This window comes from Haliaeetus leucocephalus, unplaced genomic scaffold, assembly GCF_000737465.1.
Source record: "Haliaeetus leucocephalus isolate CR32 unplaced genomic scaffold, Haliaeetus_leucocephalus-4.0 Scaffold668, whole genome shotgun sequence".
NCBI classification, from domain to species: domain Eukaryota; kingdom Metazoa; phylum Chordata; class Aves; order Accipitriformes; family Accipitridae; genus Haliaeetus; species Haliaeetus leucocephalus.
In genome coordinates, this window is record NW_010973104.1 from 3,915,253 (window position 1) to 3,932,562 (window position 17,310).

The 17,310-nt window shown below is 38.0% G+C and overlaps 1 protein-coding gene across 1 annotated transcript in view; it reads right to left on the minus strand.

Annotated features, from left to right (window-relative positions):
* USP10 (ubiquitin specific peptidase 10) overlaps nt 1–976 on the minus strand; it is a 39,038-nt gene extending 38,062 nt beyond the window's left edge. The window contains exon 1 of the mRNA XM_010579720.1: nt 887–976. Within this exon, the coding sequence (XP_010578022.1) occupies nt 887–976 (90 nt within the window). The remainder of the gene's footprint in view (nt 1–886) is intronic.
* Nucleotides 977–17,310: the final 16,334 nt, after the last annotated feature.

The window sequence follows — 17,310 nt, forward strand, 5'->3', positions numbered from 1 at the left end:
ACGCTAGCTCCCTGCCTGCTGTCTGTCCATCCTACATCTCAATGAATCAGTGTGCCTAGCACTATACAAATGATCTCTGTGTAAGAAAATACTTGGTTTAGCTGTGAAACAGCTTCAGAAAAACATGACTGTAGTACTTACTCTGAACCATTAATTCAAATGTAAAAGGTTTTTCTGCAACTGAAATGCTTAAGTAGTAAGCATATTTAAGCAAGAGAGCACTAGGATTTTGTAAAACCAATACACCCTTACAAGAAATAATCTCATTATCAGTATGAGCTTTTGGGGTCCTAGCTTGTACACTCTAAATTATTCCACATAATTTCAAAAGCCTCAAAGTTAGCTTTTGTCCAATAATTAGATTTTATTTGTCAGTTTGGAACAATCAAACAAAAGTTTAATTATTTACACAATTCCTATACAAGCTTCTCACAATCAGCATTAATTTACCCCACATTCTGTAAACAACATTTAAAACACAGAGCAGAGATACGCTAGCATGTGTTAAAGCTTTCACACTATTTCAATTCCAGTTTTAGTATTTTCAGGTGTGCATTTGCGTAAGAAACAAACATATCCATTAGGACTACATCAAATTGATTCCTTTAAATGCCAAACTCGAATTTGCCATACACTGTATCAACCTCTAAACTTACCTGTACGTCACAGTACTCCGAGGTCTCAATCACAGATAATAGACTGGGACTTCACCACACAAGTTCCAAGCAAAAAGTGGGTTTCAGATACAGCCTGCTTACCATCAGCTCTAATGCAGGCAAGGGATTGTGATCTGCTCAGAGGTAAGCTGCTTGTCATGCTGACCATTACCGATGTGTCAGTACATCAACAGCCTCTTACTTTACAGTTACTACAACTTTACAGTTACCTGAGCAAAGGATGAGCACAATCGCTGCGACAATGCATATGAACAGACAGCTGAATTGTCCCAGTTAGCAAAATCCATGCCTATTACCATCGATAGTACATAAACTAAAGCATGTATGGCAACATGCAAACCCCAAATATTTAAAAACACTACCAGTGAAAAGTTGAAGCTTAATTAGAGCTCTACAAAAATTTCATTTTAAGGGGGGGGGGGGGGGGATCCAGCTTTCTCCACGCAAAAAATACTGTTTGGCACTCAATTACATATTTCAAAAGCTAATTTTGATTTATATGCTCAGACAAAAAAAAGCATCTGCTTGAAAAACATGCTAAATAGTAGTCAATGGTGTAAGTAGTAACTCACAAGGTAGAGCATGAACAATGCTTAGAAGAGAGAGTGCAGTCTTACACCAACACTGGATTTGGAAGAAAAACTCTAAGAAAATACTGGGGAGAAGTTTTGAAACATTCTGATTGTAACGTTACCCCTAGACTTACTTTTAAAGATACATAATCCTTAAGAGGCTTAATTCAGAGTCAAATCTGATCTCCCTCTCCTTCTCAAACCATCTCTGCAACCTACATAGAAGCTTTCTGTTCTGGCTCCTGGGAAGGAATCCTCTCTCACTTTTTTGGGAGCACATATTTCACACTGCATTTCTCACACTACTCTCCAGATTATTCAACTCTGCAGAGCTATCATTAGCCTTGCATTAAGTGTATTCAAGGATCCCTTCAGATAGCTCACTCTGGTGAGCTTGATTTCTGCTACAGATTAAGAGCAATGTCAAAACAGTACCATATAAATTTCAATGATCTTCCACTTGCAGCTGTATAAGAAAAACAGATGAAAAATAACAGTCTCCTCTGGGGGGGAGGCAGGGGCATGAGGGTGTGGAGAGGACAAGGCTTTGTGAAATTCTTGGGGGGGGGGGGAACCCTATCTCTACTACCTTTCCACTTTCTCGTCAGTGTTTCCAAACCTCTCCTTTGGAATGGAAAAACAAAATAGCAAACGCAAAACATACTGATGGATCTATTCCATTTTGCAATTCATGACTGTAACCCAATTTGACCATTTACTGGAGATGTACAGTATGTTATTAAACATTAAAATTAACATGATTTTAACTAATGTGAGTAAACATATACCAACATAACAAAATGCCTTTCTTACACTGCATGATCAGAAATTAATGTTTTTTTCCATCTAGTACCTTCCATACTGAGGTTTATCAACCAATCGCTTTAAAAAGAAAATTATTCACAAGGGTTGGTTTCCACTCTTTTTTTAAATGCTAGTGTCAAGATACTCTGAACTTCTGGGATTTTTCAAATGTGAATGTCTTCTTGCAGATGCTCACATCTATGAGACCAAAGATGAAAATAAAAGAAAAAAATGCTGGAATAAACCTTAAAAATGAGACAGCATTAGGCAGAGGATACATGACAGACACAAAATCTCTCCCTTCAGATACCAACACAATAACTAGCATAGATTAAAAAAAAATCAATGCAAAATTAAAGATACTTTGTGCAGTTCTAAAACAGCATCTCTTTTCACATGAAGTTGCTGGTGGTATGGGTACTCCAGTTTTTAATTAAACTTTCTTATGTTACCAGTACTTCAGATTTATTTGCCTTATTTCTACCCATCAAGATTTTGCAATTAAGGTCTGAGGACTGAATTCAAAATATTCTCATACAGCTTTGGAGAGTACCAAAAAAGAAGTTACAACTAAATTCCTGAAAATGCTTGAAAGAACCAGATACAACTGTAGTTCTGAACTCCTGAAGAGAGGACATCAGAAGACCTGTATCTTTGTCACTTTCTTGAAGAACTTAAAATTGTGAGACTAGAATATTATACAAATACTCTGCAGATGAGAAATTTTTTTAAAAGTATAAAAAAAATGTATTGCAAATGTCATATAATACAAGTCAAGAATATTGAATGACACTGTTGAAGGTGGTATAGTGGAAAGGACTTTCAGCTTGCGTTTCCAAAGCTCACTAGGCGAGCTGGTCTCGCCAATTTCAGCTTTCAGTCTGACATGCTGCAAGAGATCAAATTTTCCTGCATCAAGTACCTGCCTCCCAACATTAGTTCTCTTTAAAAAAACCCACCTGTTATAATACCTCTCTGAGCAACAACCCAAACCCTCCTGATTGTTAGTCACTGGTGTTACCAGTTGCAATAAAACTAGAATCAGTTTCTAAGCTAATCTCTATAATATGATTACAATACTATTAACATCTGCAGTCCAGCAGATTCTACACCACTTTGAACAAAACATTTCATCAATTATACCACCTTTACATCTTCAAGATACTAACTACATCTAGGTAACTAACACAAATTACATAAAACCAATTAACCAAATCTATACAAGAAAATTTGTTCTCTACCGCACAGGAATGAAAGTAAGATTACTTTTATATTTGTACAATAACTCTGATTACCATAACTGACCAAGTGGCATCTTAACTATGCAGACAAAAGCAGCAGCCACAGAACTAATTCCAAGACAGGGGGGGAAAAGTTCTCCGAAGACCACAAAAGATTAAAATGCCTGACCTGCAAGCTCTCTCCACATCAACTGTTTTTGCTGTGCTCTCCTTAACCACTTAAAAAATGAATGCTAATATTACCCCATTGCCTGTAATGAAATCTCCACCGGTATTCCAGTGTAGCAACACGAACACTCTCCTGGAGGAATACAAGGAGGAGGAGTACATGTTACACAGCTGCTTGTCCTAGAAAAATGGGTAGAAATAGCACTGCTGATGCATCATCATCTTGGCATCACCTGTGCTAGAAGAAAGCTAGGAAAATGAAGTGTCAACTTCTGCTTTCAAGAAGAATTAACATGGCTTTCACCTATTAACCCAAGAGCTTCAGCTCTTCCAGTCAAATTAGTTTAAGCTGCAAATACTCCCATTTCAACTGCTTCTCCACAAACAAGTTAAAAATACAGCTTTTACTAATAGTGGCAAGGAATAACTCAACTGTATCTAAGCAGAAGGCCTAACAAGTCAAAACTAGTTCACATATAAATTGAAATTATGAAATAGTTTATGTATACCATAAACTATACAATCTTGCTCACCAAGCTACTTCTACAAAGTGTACTTATTCTTAAAGCTACCGGGATAGGCTGTGGTAGAGGAAGAAAATGAACCATTCAGACAGAAGTCTGTTTTCTGGCAAGGAAAAAGGGCACATGCATATGACTACACTTGGGTTTTATTAGCAGAGAAAAAGCTCTTACATTAGTCATCTAATTAGCAGCAAGTAAGGTTATTTCTCCCTCACCCTTTACTTCTCTTTCATTTTGTCAAGGTTTGTCTATTTTTTTCTGGAAAGTGTAGGGGAAAGACAACCTTCCCTCAGGTTCTCCTTCCTTTTGAGCTGAAATCCATCAAGTCTTACTACACAATTACTTCATTTGATACAACAAGGTCTTCTAACTTCCAAATCTCAAGAAACTTACTGGTTAAACGCTTATAAAAAACACAGACAAAATTGTGAAACTGAAAAACAGGTTTGGTTTTGGGGTTGGTTTTTTTTAGATTCTGAATTTGTAAGCAACAACCCAAAACCAGGTGCTATGAAGACCACTGGCCATATATTTACAGCTGTATGACAGCCTAAATAGTAGTACTTTAGGCAAATCCATTTCTGAGAAAATCCGATGCTGATCTATCCTCTTTATGGAAAAATAAAGTCCATTTTTATAAATAAAAATATATGGAAATGAAGCTCTACTTTAATGCAGAGTAGTTGCATATTAAAGCTTTTAACAGTTGAAAATGCAACGAATCATGAGCAAACTCTTAGTACAGCTTATAGTCCTTTATCACTAGCCTACAGCTTAAAACTAGAATATTAACAAATCTACACAGTGCCTGGAGAAAGATCCCAGCTAGGTAAATGTAGGTCAGCTAAGCCCATGAGTGAATGCAGCTCTGCCTGTCTACCATTTAAGCAAAGGCTCAAAAATATAGCACATGAGTGTACCTTCCCTTCCCCCCCCCAATTCAGGGTTTCTTGGATGTTATTACAGAATTCTTGCAGCTGAAGTTAGGAATTTTCCACACATTTTACATGAATTAATGTGAGGGGAATTTATTCCATTATGAAAAAAAAGAATTATCATTCTCAAAAGCTCACTTTCTGATCAGAGGAAAAAACAGATCACTGGCTAGTATGAAAACACAAGTTGGTGAAATTTCAGCTGTAGCCACAGCATTACTGGAAGGGCAGGTTTAACGAACAAATGGCCCCTACAGCCTGACACTATCATGGGGACACAACATGGATCAGAGCAGTTTATCCTGAAGATTGTAATTCAAATCTTCACAAAAACAGAGCATGTGGGACTCTTTATTATTCATTTTCATCAATCACATTACGTATTTCAAGTAAGAGCAACACACCAAACAATAACCATACAAAAAGCTTCCAAAACACGAGTCAGTTTCTTACACCCAAACAAATTCTGTTTATGCACACTCTTGACTTTATTACCAAAAGTTAGGTGCTTGTTGGCATTCTTCCATTTCAAACAAACAGCAGCTGCTACAAAGCACAACCAGCCCAAGGAAGCCGTCTATGAAGTGCTGATTGTAGTTAGTAGAGGGGGTAAAAAGGGAGTGGAAGAACAACCACCCATCACCTTACACAGACACCATTGCATTTATGAGTACCTTCCCCAACTACAGAAAGACTCTCTTATCTTCTGGTCTCCAAAGCAGGACTACCCCAGCAAAAAAACTCTGCTCTTTCACATTTAAAGCTTTCCCCAATTGATATGTTTCCTCTGTTCCACAAAATGAAAGAAAAAAAAAAAATTATGTCCAAACCCAGCCACAATTTTATTTTGTAAATAATAATAGTATAAAGAGGGCAATGCAGCTGTATCACTTACATGTGATCATAAAGCAACAGCCCAGCGACAGGATGACTCCATATACATTTTATATACCTTTTAATTTGTATCCTGTTAGAGAGCATCAGGTATTCTTGCTTAGGAAGTATCTTCCTTGTACCTTCCACCGGAGCCCAAGGTAAGAATATACGTTCATGTGTTACACAAACAAGAACTGCAGTGAAGAGCAGCCATTTTGGGACTACAGCAGGAATACCTGGAAAGTGCACTCCAGACAGCAAGCAAGAGGGAGGATAACAACTGAATTGTCAGGGCTGATTACATCAAATCTTAGCTTTTTGGAGAGCAAAAGATGGAATTTCTGACACCTTTACACCAGCAGCTCCACCACTAGAAGCCCACAGAACATCTGCCAGTGATTCAGAGAAGTAACATTTTCCAATCTATTTTCTTGCAATGTTAAATCAAAATAAAAGCCAAACAAAAATACTTTCCCATTAAATTCTCCAAGCAGCAGTCCTTGCAAATATCAAAAGAAAAATAAATACTTCCAAAATGGGTAGACAGGTCCTTCCTCAGTTTTGAATTCAAGAACTTTCTTGGTAAAACACCTGTTGCTAAGCCTCTATCTTCACACCCTTGTAGAGTTTGAAAACACCAGCTTCAAGCTGGTTGCTCATAATTGAGCAAACACACTTACTTCAAGCTCTGCTTGCACTGAACTAGTTACTGAGTCTAACGCACAAATTGTAAACTCTTCCTATAACGAAGAAGAAAAATAATTAACACCTGAATTATTCTGATTTACTATAGCCTGATAAGCACTGAGGAGAGAGAAGTTGGAACATGAAGTTACTCAAGAACACAGCCAGTTTAACTACTATTTTATTATAGGTGGGGCAGGCAAAACTATCTGACTAATTTTATCTAATAACTTCCCAGCAGAAAAGCCTTGATGTTAGCCATTTTTTTTCGCTGCCAGACAAAAATCATTAGGGCTGCAACCTTTTGTGCCAGATACCTACAGCAGAACAAACTTCTAAGAACACGGTAGTAAGATCAGTTTTGCATCTGGAGAACGCTGCTTTGGCCACATTAAGTAGCAAATTGTCTTTGAACACGTCACAGCAGTCCACCCAAATTCCAGACATGCTGTATAAATCAGCATTTTTCTGAGGTTTACAAAATCTTTATTTAGCAGGTATTTTAGCAACTAAGATTTTGAGGGATGGTTTTCTATGAGTTTCTCTCAATTCCTCCAGGTGGAAGAACAGCACATGCACTATCTTTTCTACCATCCACATAGTTCATAGCACTAAGGAGCCAGTACATTCCTACTCCGGCAAGGCAGGATGCTCTGGGCTACCAGGACAAAGACAGGCTTTCCCTGTAATGGCTTCCAGCTAGCAAGCTTCAGAGGTGCTTGGCAGCGCCCTGGCAGAGAAAAGCTTTTCTTCTTCTGTGCTTACTATACTTGGATTTACCTCACAGGCAACTTTTATCCACCAAATCCATGATTTAAAAAAGTAAAAACTAATACATCTAGACTTGGATGAGGTTATTAAAAAGAAAAAAAGAGAGGTAGAGCTCTGGGAAGAGAAAGTGCAATGAGACCCTGAGTTTTAAGAAATTAAACAAGTTTGACTATGACTACATTTTTAAGTGGTTCAAGGAGATTACAATTGGCTTGATGAGGCCAAAGATGAGGAACAAGAGTTAGATGAAGAGATGACACAGGATCTGAAGTTATTTGTAGAGACAGCACAGGAGAAAAAAAAAAAAAAGAAATTGAAAGAACTGATCTGTGCCTGCCAGACCACCCTCCTCTCCAAAAGCTGAACTGTCACCCAAAATTCTGGAATCACATAATCCTTCAACTGTTAGTCAGAAGGCTCTTTGATTCAGTTACAGCAGTATGTATCTCAGCTCCTGTAATAATACTCCCTCTCCTGTGAATTGCTTCATGTGCTTTAATAGCAGACGCCCTTTTCATGTATGCAAAGGTGCTAACCTTGCAGATACAGCATGTGAGATTCAGGATGGCACCCTATTATTTAAGATAAGGAAATTACACTAAAAACTATGCCTCTCAAATCAAGTAATCAAAAGCAAAGCTGCACAAAAATTCAGGCTTCTTGTATGTTCATTTGATTCCCGCTAGTTTGTGTACATTCAATATTTTCTTTGCTTATTTCCACTACTCACATCTTCACGAGGACTAATGCCTCACAGGATCAATACAGACCCCTTCCAGGGGAAAATTCCACCCTGGGCAGTAAGGAGACCACTGTTCCAGTTTGAAAAGCAAGCTGAAAAATACACTGGAAGATAAAGAAAAGTAGGAAAAGTGCAGCTAAATGTTGTGGAAAACTAAAATCTATCCCTAACAGCACCATGCCTAGCCAAATCACCCACACAATGCTTTTCACAAGCAATTACTCAGGGCAGGATTTAAGATGGCTAAGATTAGGTGAGGTAAAAATTAGCTACCTGGACTCCATCCTGACAAGGAATACAGATTAGCACCTTCAGAAGGCAGTTGAGCCCACCTACCCAGGACTGATACGCCTCTTCTGAAGGCCTAACTTCACATCTCAACCCTACATTTCAGAAGTGATGAATGCTTAGAACTACAGCTGAGTGAGATTTAACCTAGAAAGTTTAGTATTAATCTAAATGTGGTGCAAAGTCCTATCAAAACCACACTGGCCACTGAGAATAAAAAAAAGACAATGCAAAAGCTAATGATACCCAGAGCTTGTACAGGGGTAACCACCCCGGCAAGGCACTACACCTTTAACAGTGACAGTAAGAGAAAACAAGCAAGCATCACCTGCTCCATTCACCAAGGCCACACAGGTTTTACTCACCTTTTCATTTTGCCGGATTCACAATCCCACCTCTTCCCCTGTGCCAGTTCTGGCACACGCTGAATGATCAGCAAGACGATTATACTCAAACTGAGAGAAAATTATCCAGATTATTTATTTATTGCACTGGGGGAAGGAGGGTTAAGAAAAGATAAGGAACCAGCATAAAACAAAAGATGCAAGTGGCCAGGAGCAAGAAAGAATGAGACTTTCCCCTTTGTGAGTTGTGACGTGCCAAAAATGGGTTATAATCTCATAGAGAAACAGCCAAAAATAAACCAGAGAACTTGCAAAAAACACAATGATCGGTAAATGACTCAAGGGGATCACAGAAACAAAACACAACTATCACCACATAATAAAGTCTCCTACATTTTAAGCTCTGTAACTGCTGAAGTTTGAGAGTAATTCTACAGAGGTTCTTACTCTATTTTCTCTCTGCAGGAACTCAAGCCCCTTCCACTACTTCACCACATGACATGTGTATGCTGTACGTCCCCCTGGCAGACAGAAACTGAGGACAACATCTATTGTTTTGATTCTCAGTATATATGCAGCCATTTCCTCTACCAGCCTGATGCATGGTAAGTGGCAGGCGGAAACTTGAGAGGATCTGGCACTGCCCATGACAGCAACTTTGTATTTTGAAGTGGCATGCAAGTTAAAATGAAAATTGGGACACCACACATACGCCACCTCCTCCTGAGATAGTTTTAAAGCTTAAGCATCTGCAACCCAATTTTATGTAGATGCAAGATAACTGTTAAAACAAATGCACAAATTAATGCACTGCTGCAACTAAAACACAGATAGTAAGCCTAATAAACACCCATATTTTTCAATGGCAGCATTAAAAACTGGGCATGAATATGGCAGTAGGTTTACTGTATAACAACGCTGTCAATTTTAGAACTTGGGTTTTTTTAGGTAGCTCATTTCAAAAGAATAATACTGATAGTGGTGCTACTTCATGTCTTTCCTTATACGAGATCTTCTCTTAGCATTCTGATTTCTTTTGCACATATGAATGAACAGAATGCAAAACAGAGCACTCAAGATATTTCCCAACACATTTACAATATTGAAGATACTGAAATTCTCTTGCTTTCTGAGGAGGAAAGGGGAACTAAACCAGAGTATACTCTGACATACTATTACTGATAAGGCCCACAAGGCTCTGAGATGACAGTTCACAACTGATAGCTCATATACCCCCTCCATCCAGGAAGGAGACGGCCACTTCCTTGGCCTGCACGTCCACCATCTACAAACAGAAATATGGATACACAGCAGGGGAGACAAACACAACGCAGCACTGGCTCTTCAGCTTACTCACTGCAAGGACAGAAGCAGCTGCTGTCTGCAGCGTCCCTGCTCACACCCCTCACCTCCACGAGCACGTCTGCAACTCCAGCACCTTCTATCCTCTCCCTCATCTGCCTACTGTACAAAGGAGCAAGAGTATTTTAGGGGACCCCACATAAATACGAGCAAATTGCCATCTAATCCACAACGCTGACAAGCTTGAGCAACAACGATGAAACCACACCCTCATATTTCAGCCTGCGCATTGTGAATTTATAATACTTTCCACTTCCAAAACCCACCAATTCAGGCAGCTTTTGAAAGAACATGCTTCTCATGTGGCTGTACATTACCTCCTTTGGTCCCAAATCCAATTAAAAAAATCTTGCAAATCATAAAAACATTTGGTAAACACAATCAGTCACTCATACGGTTGTTCGAAATGGCTGTTTTGCAAATAAGACAGAAAATACAAACTGAACAAAAGTTTCAAATTAGTGATATCTACCGTTATCAAATATTGCAACCTCTGGATACTCAGTAAACACACTGGATGTGTTGGACAATCATACTTGGAGCTGACCTTCAAAGGTAATATAATAAGCAGTTGTTCACTAATTACAAGAGCTTTTTTTTTAAGCTGTCAAAAAATAAATTTGAAGCACAAACACTTACACAAAACTTGGTATGCAAACCAAACGGCTATAAAACACCTTAGCTCTTAGCTAAGCCCTAAGATTTTTGGCTAGAAAAAACTGAAGAATTCAGACTAACTATAAAGTCGTATTACCATGTAAATATTGTACATGCACATGCTGTATAGCTCAGCACACAACTGAGCACTGCTTCTGGGAATGAGGGATCCCTCTAGTCCACCACAACTTCTGAAGGTGGTACCCACCATTACTAGCAGCAGCATAAAGCGAAGGAAAAAAGTGTGCACAACTGCCCTAACGCATCGTTCCAGGGGTGAACACTGATGAGACCTCAGGGAAATCTCTGTAATAAGGATGCAGTTACACCAAAGCAGAAAACCATAATGGCCTTTATGTGACAATCATTAGTACTAAGTGTAATACATGTCCATTGCCTTTATCATCCCCAATTAAGGAAACTCTGAGTCTGGCAACATCTGAAACACTGCATGCCAGCATCTGGTATTTACAGTCGTTTTGACTCACAGCAACAAGAGTGACCACCACAATTCAGTGTTGTGTTTGAACAAAGGTAAAGTTCAAAAGACTGAGAATGCAAACCTGTTAACATGAGCAAACTCAAGAGCTTTATTTCTTCTGCTCTGAAAGCTGACTACTCTTTCACACTATTACGATTCTCCTGCACTTACGTTTTCTGTTGCTTGCAATGCCAGGATGATAATTTTATTTATCTCATTCTTGCTTGCTATGAAAGCATATTAACAGCATAAACCCTTTTTTTGTTGTCTTAAGATTTGTTAAGGAGCTTTCACTACCTGGGAGCTTAAACTTCTTCTTAAGGGCCAATAGCCTATGGTCACAGCCTTTAGCTGAGAAGAAGAAAATGAGTATTGGGAATTGCCCAATTAAGTTATCTTTGACTTTTTTCCAACTTTGTATCAATAAACTACAGTGCTCCACAGAAATTTTCAAACAGTGGCAGCTTTGGTTTTGCATCCCAAAGGCAGCAGAGGAACAGAAAGTGAGATTTTCCATGCTTTAAGGACATTACAGCACTATTTCTTATTTTCTTTGGTAACAGCTAGCTATTATTAGAGACCATATGATTTGATAGATCGACTGAAGTAGACTGGAACTCAAAACAAGTTGATTCTTCTTCCAATGGAACTGTAACTTGTGCTCACAATGACTCTCTCTGATTTATTTCCCTCTCCTTTTATCATACCTACTCAGGTTTAAAAAGACAAAACCATCCCATATTACGTACCGGTATAGCATCATTTTTAACCAAATACCCTCCTAAGTAGCACAGTCCAAAAACATTATTTGAATACAATTAATCTAATTGCTTGTTGCTACCATTAAGCTAAGCAACTGAACTTTTTCCATTTCCCTCTCCGTCCGTTCTAATGCTTACAGCAAGAATCAAAGCAATTATCAATATCTTGCCTTTATCTCCCCTCTTTTCCTGTCAGAGTAATTTCTTTAACTCCCACCTTGTAAAGAAGGTTAGCTTTGAATTCATTTCCCTCTTTAAAACTTACACTCAGCCTGTTCAAACGAGAGCCATGTGCAACAGGAACTCTGCTTCACCAGACAACCAGGAGTGAGAATACCTGTGGTTTCATACCACGTACAGCATTCGAAGTCTTGATACGTTCACACAATGAAAGTCAGCACATCTAAAGTCACTCTTGTCACTCAATACTTGGTAATCCCACTTGCATTCTAGGAGTTTTCAATGCTAATAACAGGTTATCTTCAACCAACTTAAAACATACGTGTATTTTTGTAATACAGGCTAAAGAGCAAATTACATACATGTTCCGGCTGAGACAGGTATGTGCATATGGCAAAGCTGTTAAGTACTCATGAAAATAGGAACATTGCCTTGACACTTGTAAGAATCGCTATTGGTAACATGTTGCTACACTACCAACAAAGGAATCCCACTCCAAGACAGAACATTTTCACGACAAAAGCCTTCACTTCTTTGCATGAATGATATACAACTTCTGTATTTTAAGTTACACTGGTAAATCCATTGCTGGTCTGCAACATTCATGGGGAAAAATGAGGCAGGAAACCTGTGAATCACTACAGCAGGCTCTAAATGTTTTATGAAAAAACATGCCCGCTGCGCTGAGGGAATACAGCACTGTTATTTCTGCTACTATGTTCAGTTTCAGGTTCAGACGAACAGAGAGAAGTCTTTCATACACAGAATTCTTTGAAGAAAACCTACTTTCTTATAGGGTTTTTTTTTAAATGCATCTTTTCACACAACCTTTAGACATATGTTATTCTTTACAGTTTCTTACAGATAGGGCATTTTTCTCTTCTACCTCAAAGCTGAACCCAAATCAGGGGGTTTACTTTAACAAAGTAAAAAAGTTACAGAACGCTTAAGTGATTTTCCAGTTTGTGTTAATATTCCATTCAACAGAAGGTGATCCATATCCCTTTCTTTCCTACTGTAATTCCAATGCAAATAACATACAATGCTTCTTTTAAAACTTCCATACATCATATGAAGTCACATACAATACTATAAGCTGCAAAATTCCCAAAAGCACTCTTGCACGTTTCTTTCAGTCTGTACAGCTCTAACACTTGTGACTATCATAGGATCTCAGGAAGGCCTTTCTTAATTTTATTTTAAACACGTGCTTTTCTGTAAGATGTATGATTTAAATAAGCCTTACACAAACACTTTATTAGGGCTACTGTGATTTAAGCTACCTTCTGCCTAACTACAGCTGAAGAAAAAACAGACCTTGTAGCGCACACCAAAAAAAAATAAAAAAAATCAGTAAATCTTATGCTGTCAAACAAGGAGGAAAAGTTCTTAGACATATCTAAAATATCAAGAGCATCTGCAATTAAATTAGGTATTAAAAAGTCAAGCACAAAACGAAAAAGACTAACGTACTTCAAAATTTTACTCTATTAGTGCGTTAATGAATATATTAACATGACTGCTAATCTAAGGAAAACCTTTAAAGTGTTTTAAAAATAATCAACATGACACCATTATTGGGAATACTTAAAACATGGAGTCTTAAACACACACGTTATAATTTCATAAAGTAAAAATAGGATTTAGAATCCCAATTTTAAAACACCAGACTGCTCCATTATGGAGTGTTCGCGCGCGTGTGTGTATATATACACACATGCATGTACACACACACACTTTTTTCCACCATGAAGCATAACCCTTTGTTCCATAATCCCCAGTTGTATGTTTAATGATCACACATAAGACACTTCCATCAAAAAGAAAAACCGCAGTTCTAGCATGTTTAATTCTTTGGAAATGAACATCTACATTGCTGAAATGGCATTAGAGTGACAAATGACTATAATCCAATGGCCCAAGGCCAGCAACTTCTATTACAACAGATTTGGCTGTTTTGTACGACACAGCATGTTGCATGTATATCGCTAAACAGAAATGAGACTGCTTAGTTTACCTACAAACAAAACCCCACTTAACTTTAAAAGTATTTTAACAGCTACATGAATGGAAAAAGCACTGTGTCTAAGCAACTGCCTACAAAAACTGGCTTTATTAATAGGTAAATGGCTGGATCCATTCTAAAAAGTCTCCAAATCAGTGCTATAGTCTAGAATGCACAGAATAAGTAACAGTGATTCACAAAACCTGTGGGTTTTCTTCTATTATTTGCATGCTGCCACATAGTTCCAAATTTATGTTCTATGTCAGTTTTCCCAGACTTCCTTTTTTTAAGTTAACCAACCCACATTCACCCACTGTACTCTGCATGGATTCACCATTCACATTTTAGAAAGGCAAATGATACCTTCTGGCTACCTAAACTCACAGCTTCAGCTGCAGCCTGAATTCCCAAGACCACGGAAGCCTAGAACAACTTCTCATTCCATAGGCAAAAGCTCCAGCAAAAGGACAAACCCAGGCCCTTCTCAGCAATGAAAGCAGGACCAAAAAAAACAAAAAAAAAAACCAAAAACCAAGAAAAACAGGGAGAGAGGGGAGACAAATCCAGCTTCTTTACCTCTTTAAAACACCGAACAGCAACTGAGCAGGACAGGGGAGAAGCAGCAGCTACAGCAAGATGATGCACTCAAACACCTCTTTACAAATCCCCTTGCCCAGAGACACCTTTCATATTGTGTTCAGGGTGTCCCCCATAGTTTTCAGCGTATTTCACAAACCTGACAGCATCCACATCGCCCTCTCTCCAAACACTTCTTTCTGCCTGTAAGGACACTGTAACATCAGACACATCTGCATGGATGCAAGCAAGCTAGCACAAGAAACTCATCCAGGTGCATAACAACCATTTTTTAAGATTATTTTTGAGACAGATCGATTTCCTAATCAAGGTCACCCACAAACATCAGGCAATACACTGTAATGACAGCACAGAACAAATGCCTACAGACTGCTGCTTTTTTTTTTTTTTTTCCTTCCAGAAACAGCACTGGCTTAAGGGAACATCAAACTACACCCTGCCAGGGAGCAACACTCCAAGCCAGCCATAAAAGCGGTAGTTTGCAGTGCAGTATTTCAGGGAGTCAGATTGCATGCCATGTTCTGAGTTCCAGTTATTCTGGTTGCTAGGCCAGACACAGGCCTGGGTGAGGATGAGCAGCTTATGAGCTTGTTCAGCTTTTTCTGAACACAAACTCTACTGGTTTGTACTTCAGCTGGGTTTGGGGGCAATGTGGTACATTTAAAATGGCACTGAGTTAATTTGACACCACAGTAATGGTAAAAGAACAAAACAAGCATAAATGATTCATTCTGCTATGGTATCCTTTCTTCTGCTTAACTTGTTTTCACAAGATTTATAAATGATGTGTTTGTATTAATTCTTTCTATGAAAAACAATAGGAAAAGTGGCTAAAACAACTGTTTATACAGTTCCTACAGAGTATTACTCTTTCCAAACAGGGAAATAGTTTTTAAAGTCTTTCTTTTTTGTTTTTAACAGAAGATTTTTAGATGACCTTGATGACAAATGGTTTCAACTATATCCAGTGCTAAATCAGCTCAACATCTGTAGTGTCATACAAAACCTGTAGTGATACAGCAGGTTTACTGCTAGCTCACCTTAATTAAAAAAAAAAAAAAAAGTACAGCTTTTGAATATACTCAGAACACACCCAGAAAACTGACAGCAACACTTAAATATCTCATTAAATGATTATGAAATAACGACATGGAATACAGAGGTACAAACGACCAGCAGTATCTAAACTGTGTCACCATATACTCATGTGCTTGCCAACTAGCTGGCCATCCAAAATTAATGCTCCTTTGAAAATATAAGATACGGTCATGTTTCATGATTCATTTGTTAGAACGTGCAAACTGACTCAAATATTTCTGCCCATTATTACATGAATCCATTAATTGGCAGAAATCTGACTATGCATTTTAGCTATTAGAAGAGCATGATTTTCTTGAACTTTTTTCCCCGTGTGACAAAAAGAAAGGTCTCAATTACGGTACACCCAAATTACAGTCACATGGAAAAACGAAGCACTTTTGCCTAGGTCTCTACATTATGACACAAACATAAGGACTACATAATGTTATTTAGTCTTCTGCTCAGAACAGACAACTTTATCAAAACTCTAATTTTTCTACTGATCTGCAACACTACCATCCTAAAATAAAAAGGAAACACATGCATGTAAAACCACATCCCTGAACTTATCTTCAGGTTCATCCAAAAGAGTCCAAAACATTATTACCTTCCTTCAGCATTATAGCACTATATTGCTCTAGAACATGTATTCACATAAATCCCAGACAGCATTTAAATAAACTGTTTACACTGGGGGGGTGGACGACTGAAACACAAAAATAAGCTGTATTTAATGACACGAACAAAGCATTAACTGAAAGGTATCTCACAGATTTGCTCCTGTAAATTTAAGCAGTAATCCTCACAAGACCTAAATATCTACCTTTGCCTATAGAGGGGGTTGATTTAAAATAGTCTACGTACAAGTTACTACTAAAGATGAATTTACAGTCTAGTTTTAATTACAGCTATGCAGCGCTTCACCATAAACTACATCATCAGCTGAACTTTTTTTTGTTTCAAGGTACACCAACTTAATTAAGTACAGACACAAGAGTGTCCTTAATTCTTCTAAATCAAGAAAAAAGCTGCAATGTAAAACCCAGTCTTATCAAACTGACCACATACACCGACTGCTGCCTAGTACTGAGGGGAAAGCAGCGAGTAAAAGAGCTTCCGAGTTGGACACTGAATCCTTTTGATATATGTGCATTTTAACTATCATTCATTAGGATGGTAAGAAAAAAAGTCCAAAACTAAGTGAGTTTCCTCCACTTTGAAAGAAAAGTTGAATGATACAAAATTTTAAAACAATCTTAAATTTTAAGCAAACTCCAGAAACAGCAACTGCCCTCAGAACACGACGTTAACAAAATCACATCCCTCTTTCTCTCAAACATAAATAAATCAAGCTGGACAAGAAATGTCATGATAGTTTTCACTGATTACAAGCTTTTGTTTATGGAAAAATAATTGTCAGTGAAACTAGTGCGTCACTTCATTAGATGTGTACCTTAACTGCTCTTCAGAAAAAAAAATACAGAATTCAGAATAAAGCATCACCTTGTTTGAAACACTTCGATTTTATGAAAGATATTTCCCACCACAAAAGACACGGTTT